The following is a 7,926-nucleotide window of genomic DNA, read 5'->3' as shown; positions in this document are numbered from 1 at the left end:
TCCCCGACTGCCCCAGCCCCAGCCCTCCCCCAGCCCCGCGGTGGCCCCCGGCTGCACTGGGACCCTCCGGCCCCGCAGGAAGCAACTCAGGGACCCTCGGGGCGCCACGGGGCCGCCCCGGCAGCCGGCTCCCCAGCGTCCATCCCCTGCTCCAGCTGCTCCCTCTCGACGGCCACGAGCACCCCCAGCACCCCCCCAGCCCGCGCAGCACGGCCTCTCCGCGACGCAGCCCTGCAGCCCTTCCCGGGGCCGGTACGCGGGAGAGCGCTGCGCCAGGGAGCGGCCAGAAACGGGGTCTCCCGGGAGGAGGGGGCGGCCCGCGGGCTCCCGCTGCGCAGGGCACAGCCCCGGGCACTCCCCAGCCTGCCTGCGGCTCGCCGGCCCATTTTCCGCCTCCCCCACCGCTGCTCCAGCCTCGCACCCTTCCCCTCGCCCCCCCCGGGCCCCGCACCGCGGGAACGGAGCGGCGAGAAACGACAGGACGCTGCGGGACCTCGGCTCTGGCAGCACCGCGTGCACATACGGGGCGGGTACAACGGAAAGGCCGGGGCCGCGGCTCAGCCCCCCCGGCGGGTCGCGCGCGGCCCCCGGGTCAGGGCGCCTTGGCCTGGTGGCGCTGGGTGCCCCAGAGCAGCAGGGAGAGCGTCGCCGTCGCGGCCCCCAGGACGCCGCAGAAGAGCAGCAGCGGGAAGGCGCCCTGCGGGCAGAGCGGCCGTGAGCAGCGGTGCCCGGGCGCGGGGGGGACCCAGCCCCGCGGCCCCCCAGCCCTCACCTGGCGCAGACACTTGTAGCCGTGGAAGGGGCTGGAGCAGAGGCACTGGGAGAGGCCGGGGCCGGCCGGGGCGCAGAGCGCGTTCTCGGGGCACAGCCAGGCTGGGGAGCAGAGAAACGGGGTGACGGGGCTGCCCCACGGCCCCCCCGCCCCACGGGCTGCACAGGGCCGAGCGCGGGGGCTGTGGAAGGACTGTGGCAGTGGGACGGGGCTCCTGCTGCTCCCCGGCACCGTGGCTCAGCCCGGCCCGGCCCGGTGATGGACGGATGCACGGAGGCAGGGATGGAGGGAGGGATGGAGGGAGGGAGGGAGGGAGGGAGGGAGGGCGGTGGGTGCTGGCTCCCGGCCCGGCGCCCTACCCGGCTCCCCGGAGCCGTTGCAGGGGTTCCGCTGGCCCTGGCACAGCCGGCTGCTCCCGCGCGTGCTGACCCGCTCCCAGGCGCCGCTCCCGCCCGGGCACTCCACCGGCAGCGGCACCGCCCTGGGAACGCGGATCGGAGCCCGGGCCGCGCAGCCGGGGCGGCACCCGCTTCCCGGCCCTGGCACCCCCACTCCCGGTGCCCCCCGGCTCCCAGCATCCCCCTGCTCCCGCTCCCGGTGCCCCCCGGCTCCCAGCACCCCCTGCTCCCACTCCCGGTGCCCCCCGGCTCCCAGCATCCCCCTGCTCCCACTCCCGGTGCCCCCCGGCTCCCAGCACCCCCCTGCTCCCACTCCCGGTGCCCCCTGGCTCCCAGCACCCGCTGCTCCCACTCCCGGTGCCCCCCGGCTCCCAGCATCCCCTGCTCCCAGCACCCCCCTGCTCCCGCTCCCGGTGCCCCCCGGCTCCCAGCACCCCCCTGCTCCGGCTCCCGGTGCCCCCCGGCTCCCAGCACCCCCCTGCTCCCGCTCTCGGTGCCCCCCAGGCTCCCAGCACCCCCCTGCTCCCGCTCCCGGTGCCCCCCCCAGCTCCCGGCATCCCCCACTCCCAGCACCCCCCCGGCTCCCAGCACCCCCCTGCTCCTGCTCCCAGCACCCCCATTGCTGCTCCTGGCGCCCCCCGCTCCCACTCCTGGTGCCCCCCCCAGCACCCCCATTCCTGCTCCTGGTGCCCCCCGCTCCCACTCCGAGCCCCCCACTCCCCCCCCCCCGGCAGCCCCTCTCCCGCTGCCGGGACTCACAGGCTCTGCAGGCGGGTGAAGCCCAGGAAGGAGGCGTTGGGCAGCGCCGGCAGCGGGTTCTCCGTCAGGTCGCTGCAAGCGCACAGCCGGCCCGTGGGTCCCAGCCCCACAGCGGCCCCGGCCCCGGCCCCACGGGGCTCCCCACGCCCCCCGCCCCCCCCGTGGCACAGTGCCAGCAGGGGCCGGGCCGGGCCCCACGGGCTGCGCACGCCCCAGGGCCTCGCCGGGACCCCCGGGCCCCACGGCATGTGGGTCCAGCCCCACGGCGCGGGCGCAGCGCACTCACACGACGACGGCGGCGGCCGCCTCGGGCAGCCCGGGCGGGAGGCTCCGCAGGGAGCAGCTGCTCAGGTCCAGCCTGGGGACGGGCCGCGGTCGGGGGGGGGGGGAGCAGGCGCTGCCCCCGCCTTGCGCACCCCCCTCCGCAGCCCCCACGCACCCCCCACCCCCCCACAACCCCGGTCCCCCCACGCCAGCCCTATGCACCCCCCAAAGTGTGCACCCCGCGCCCCTGCGCCGTGCACCCGCCGAGCGCCCCACGGCTCCTGCACGCCTCCCTGCCCCCCCGGTGCCCCCCACCCCCGCACACCCTGAGCACCATGCGTCCACCATGCACCCCCCACCCCCGTGCACCCCCCCCACCTCCCTGCCCCCCGAGCACCCCCCACCCCCTGTGCACCCCCCCCACCTCCCTGCCCCCCGAGCACCCCCCACCCCCTGTGCACCCCCCCACACCTCCCTGCCCCCCTGAGCACCCCCCACCCCCTGTGCACCCCCCCACACCTCCCTGCCCCCCTGAGCACCCCCCACCCCCTGTGCACCCCCCACACCTCCCTGCCCCCCGAGCACCCCCCACTCCCCTGCGCCATGCACCCACCTAGCACCCCCCACCCCCGTGCAGCCCCCCCACACCTCCCTGCCCCCCTGAGCACCCCCCACCCCCTGTGCACCCCCCCACGCACCTCCCTGCCCCCCCGAGCACCCCCCCACCCCCTGTGCACCCCCCCACGCACCTCCCTGCCCCCCGAGCGCCCCCCACCCCCTGTGCACCCCCTTGTCCCCCAAGTGCCCCCCGCCCCCCCGCCGCGGCCCGGCGCTCACCCCACGATGCGGCCCGGGGGGGGCCCCCCCGCCACGCAGCAGCGGCCCCGCGGCTCCGCGTCCGCCCGCGCCGCGCAGTACCGGGCCACGGCGGAGCCGTTGTGCAGCGGCCCCGCGCAGCACCCGCACACCTGCGGGCGGGCCGTGGGGCCGCACCGGTAACTGCACCGGTAACTGCACCGGCACCGGCACCGGCAGGCAGAGCCCGCGCACCGCCGTGGGCACCGTGACCCCCCCCCCCGGCACCGCCGACCCCTCCCTGCAGCACCCACCGCCCCCCGGGGACCCCCCCACCCCGGCACCGCTAAGGGGCACCACCGTCCCGGCACCCCCCCGGGCACCCCCGGCCCCCGGGCACCCCCCCCACCCCGGCACCGCTAACGGGCACCCCCATTCCCGGCACCCACTGACCCCCCCGGGCACCCCCGACCACCCCCGGGCACCCTCGACCCCCCCGGGACCCCCCCGCCCCCCGGGCACCCCCGACCACCACCGGGCACCCTCGATCCCCCCGGGACCCCCCCGCCCCCCGGGACCCCCGGCCCCCCCGGGCACCCTCGATCCCCCCGGGACCCCCCCGCCCCCCGGGACCTCCCGCCCCCCCGGGCACCCTCGATCCCCCCGGGACCCCCCCGCCCCCCCGGGCACCCCCGGGCACCCCCCGCCCCCCGGTGCGGCCCCTCACCGTCCCGCCCGCGGCGGCGCGCGGCGGCAGCAGCAGCGGCAGCAGCAGCAGGAGCAGCCGGGCGCCCATCGCGCCGCGACCCCCGCGCGCCCCCGCCCCGCCCCGCCCCCCGCCGGCCCCGCCCCCCGCGCGCTTCCGGGACCGCCCCAGGGGGCGGGGCCGGCGCCAGGCCTCCCCCTGCCGGGCCGAGGGGGCGCTGCACGCGGCGGGGCTGCGCGGGGCGGGGCCGTGTGGGGCGGGGCGGGGCGGGGGGGCTGGGGGGCAGCGGGGGCATCGGGGAGGTGCGGGGGGGCTGTGGGGCAGGGGGGCATCGGGGAGGTGCGGGGGGGCTGTGGGGCAGGGAGGACATCGAGGAGGTGCGGGGGGGCTGTGGGGCAGGGGGGCATCGGGGAGGTGCGGGGGGGGCTGTGGGGCAGGGGGGCATCGGGGCAGTGCAGGGGGGCTGTGGGGCAGGGAGGACATCGGGGAGGTGCGGGGGGGCTGTGGGGCAGGGAGGACATCGGGGAGGTGCGGGGGGGCTGTGGGGCAGGGAGGACATCGGGGAGGTGCGGGGGGGCTGTGGGGCAGGGGGGGCATCGGGGAGGTGCGGGGGGGCTGTGGGGCAGGGAGGACATCGGGGAGGTGCGGGGGGGCTGTGGGGCAGGGAGGACATCGGGGAGGTGCGGGGGGGCTGTGGGGCAGGGAGGACATCGGGGAGGTGCGGGGGGGCTGTGGGGCAGGGGGACATCGGGGAGGTGCGGGGGGGGCTGTGGGGCAGGGGGGGCATCGGGGAGGTGCGGGGGGGGCTGTGGGGCAGGGAGGACATCGGGGAGGTGCGGGGGGGCTGTGGGGCAGGGGGGGCATCGGGGAGGTGCGGGGGGGGCTGTGGGGCAGGGGGGGCATCGGGGAGGTGCGGGGGGGCTGTGGGGCAGGGGGGCATCGGGGAGGTGCGGGGGGGGCTGTGGGGCAGGGAGGACATCGGGGAGGTGCGGGGGGGCTGTGGGGCAGGGGGGCATCGGGGAGGTGCGGGGGGGGCTGTGGGGCAGGGGGGCATCGGGGCAGTGCAGGGGGGCTGTGGGGCAGGGAGGACATCGGGGAGGTGCAGGGGGGCTGTGGGGCAGGGGGACATCGGGGAGGTGCGGGGGGGGCTGTGGGGCAGGGGGGGCATCGGGGAGGTGCGGGGGGGGCTGTGGGGCAGGGAGGACATCGGGGAGGTGCGGGGGGGCTGTGGGGCAGGGGGGGCATCGGGGAGGTGCGGGGGGGCTGTGGGGCAGGGGGACATCGGGGAGGTGCGGGGGGGCTGTGGGGCAGGGGGGGCATCGGGGAGGTGCGGGGGGGCTGTGGGGCAGGGAGGACATCGGGGAGGTGCGGGGGGGCTGTGGGGCAGGGGGACATCGGGGAGGTGCGGGGGGGCTGTGGGGCAGGGAGGACATCGGGGAGGTGCGGGGGGGGCTGTGGGGCAGGGAGGACATCGGGGAGGTGCGGGGGGGGCTGTGGGGCAGGGGGGGCATCGGGGCAGTGCAGGGGGGCTGTGGGGCAGGGGGGCATCGGGGCAGTGCAGGGGGGCTGTGGGGCAGGGAGGACATCGGGGAGGTGCGGGGGGGCTGTGGGGCAGGGGGACATCGGGGAGGTGCGGGGGGGGCTGTGGGGCAGGGAGGACATCGGGGAGGTGCGGGGGGGGCTGTGGGGCAGGGGGGGCATCGGGGCAGTGCAGGGGGGCTGTGGGGCAGGGAAGACATCGGGGCGGTGCGGGGGGGCTGTGGGGCAGGGAGGACATCGGGGAGGTGCGGGGGGGGCTGTGGGGCAGGGGGGGCATCGGGGAGGTGCGGGGGGGGCTGTGGGGCAGGGGGGGCATCGGGGAGGTGCGGGGGGGCTGTGGGGCAGGGAGGACATCGGGGAGGTGCGGGGGGGCTGTGGGGCAGGGAGGACATCGGGGAGGTGCGGGGGGGGCTGTGGGGCAGGGAGGACATCGGGGAGGTGCGGGGGGGGCTGTGGGGCAGGGGGGGCATCGGGGAGGTGCGGGGGGGGCTGTGGGGCAGGGGGGGCATCGGGGAGGTGCGGGGGGGCTGTGGGGCAGGGGGACATCGGGGAGGTGCGGGGGGGCTGTGGGGCAGGGGGGGCATCGGGGAGGTGCGGGGGGGCTGTGGGGCAGGGAGGACATCGGGGAGGTGCGGGGGGGCTGTGGGGCAGGGGGACATCGGGGAGGTGCGGGGGGGCTGTGGGGCAGGGGGGGCATCGGGGAGGTGCGGGGGGGCTGTGGGGCAGGGGGGCATCGGGGAGGTGCGGGGGGGCTGTGGGGCAGGGGGGGCATCGGGGAGGTGCGGGGGGGCTGTGGGGCAGGGAGGACATCGGGGAGGTGCGGGGGGGGCTGTGGGGCAGGGGGGGCATCGGGGAGGTGCGGGGGGGCTGTGGGGCAGGGAGGACATCGGGGAGGTGCGGGGGGGCTGTGGGGCAGGGGGGGCATCGGGGAGGTGCGGGGGGGCTGTGGGGCAGGGAGGACATCGGGGAGGTGCGGGGGGGCTGTGGGGCAGGGAGGACATCGGGGCGGGGCGGGGGGGGCTGTGGGGCAGGGGGGGCATCGGGGAGGTGCGGGGGGGGCTGTGGGGCAGGGGGGGCATCGGGGAGGTGCGGGGGGGCTGTGGGGCAGGGGGGCTGTGGGGCGGGGCGGGGGGCCCTGCAGTGCGTTTGGGCGGGGTGGTGCACTGCTGAGCACTGCCGTTTGGGGCCGCGCAGGGCAGCGGCAGCACGGCTGGGGCAGGGCAGTGTGGGACAGGGCAGTGCAGGGCAGCACGGCTGGGGCAGTGCGGGGCAGTGCGGGGCAGCACGGCTGGGGCAGTGCAGGGCAGGGCAGTGCAGGGCAGTGCAGGCAGCGTGGTTGGGGCAGGGCCGTGCAGTGCTGGGCAGCACAGGGCAGCTCAAGGCCGGGCAGTGCAGCGTGGGTTGGGGCAGGGCAGGGCAGGGCAGTGCAGTGCAGTGCAGGCAGCGTGGTTGGGGCAGGGCCGTGCAGTGCTGGGCAGCACAGGGCAGCACAGGGCAGCTCAAGGCCGGGCAGTGCAGCGTGGTTGGGGCAGGGCCGTGCAGTGCTGGGCAGCACAGGGCAGCACAGGGCAGCTCAAGGCCGGGCAGTGCAGCGTGGTTGGGGCAGGGCCGTGCAGTGCTGGGCAGCGCAGGGCAGCGCAGGGCAGCTCAAGGCCGGGCAGTGCAGCGTGGGTTGGGGCAGGGCAGGGCAGGGCAGGGCACGGTGAGAGCTCGGGGCAGGGCGCGGTGCTGTGCTCTGGGGCAGGGCGGTCCAGCCCGGGGCAGGGCAGTGCGGGGCAGGGCAGTCAGAGCAGGGCGGTGCGGTGCAGTTTGGGGCCGGACAGTCCGGTCTGAGGCAGCGCAGTGTGACGCAGGGCCGCGCAGGGCCGAGAGTTCAGGGCAGGGCAGTGCGGCGCGGCTTGGGGCAGGACGGGCCAGTTCAGGGCAGGGCAGGGCTGTGAGTTCAGAGCACGGTGGTGCGGTGTGGTTTGGGGCAGGGCAGTGCAGTTCAGGGCAGGGCAGTGCAGTTCAGGGCAGTGCCATGCAGTACGGAGCGGTTTGGGGCAGGACAGTGCAGTTCAAGGCAGGGCAGTGCAGTTCAGGGCAGGGCAGTGCAGTACGGAGCAGTTTGGGGCAGGGCAGTGCAGTTCAGGGCAGGGCAGTGCAGTTCAGGGCAGGGCAGTGCAGTACGGAGCGGTTGGGAGCAGGGCAGTGCAGTTCAGGGCAGGGCAGTGCAGTTCAGGGCAGGGCAGTGCAGTACGGAGCGGTTGGGAGCAGGGCAGTGCAGTTCAGGGCAGGGCAGTGCAGTTCGGGGCAGGGCAGTGCAGTACGGAGCAGTTTGGAGCAGGGCAGTGCAGTTCAGGGCAGGGCAGTGCAGTTCAGGGCAGGGCAGTTCAGGGCAGGGCAGTGCAGTACAGAGCGGTTTGGGGCAGGGCAGTGCAGTTCAGGGCAGGGCAGTTCGGGGCAGGGCAGGGCTGAGCCCGGAGCAGGGCAGTGCGGCATCACGCAGCGCAGTCCCAGGGCAGCAGCTGTGCACGTGCCCGGTGCGGGCGGGTGCGTGGCCCCAGGGTGGCTGGGCTGGGCAGGGACACCGAGGGGTGCCTGGGGCGGGAGCCGCACGACGTGGCTGCGCCCCGGCCCGACCCTGCTCCCAGACGGACCCACCTGGCCCCAGCGCAGCGCGGGGGGGGCTTCCACCTGCCCGGGTCGCAGCA

At 78.1% G+C, this 7,926-nt stretch overlaps 1 protein-coding gene across 1 annotated transcript; it reads right to left on the bottom strand.

Annotated features, from left to right (window-relative positions):
• Window positions 1-494: 494 nt before the first annotated feature.
• Window positions 495-3,845, bottom strand: ATRAID (all-trans retinoic acid induced differentiation factor). The gene is made up of 7 exons (XM_064508158.1): window positions 3,716-3,845; window positions 3,031-3,161; window positions 2,216-2,287; window positions 1,930-2,001; window positions 1,132-1,253; window positions 773-873; window positions 495-697 (listed from the first exon to the last, which is right to left on the bottom strand). Exons 1-7 carry the CDS (start codon window positions 3,782-3,784, stop codon window positions 593-595), a joined length of 672 nt encoding a protein of 223 aa, XP_064364228.1. The 5' UTR covers window positions 3,785-3,845; the 3' UTR covers window positions 495-592.
• Window positions 3,846-7,926: the final 4,081 nt, after the last annotated feature.

The sequence above is a fragment of the Dromaius novaehollandiae genome, chromosome 3, assembly GCF_036370855.1.
Source record: "Dromaius novaehollandiae isolate bDroNov1 chromosome 3, bDroNov1.hap1, whole genome shotgun sequence".
NCBI lineage: Eukaryota > Metazoa > Chordata > Aves > Casuariiformes > Dromaiidae > Dromaius > Dromaius novaehollandiae.
The sequence above is the reverse complement of the archived record's forward strand: the minus strand, read 5'-3'. Positions and strand labels throughout refer to the sequence as shown.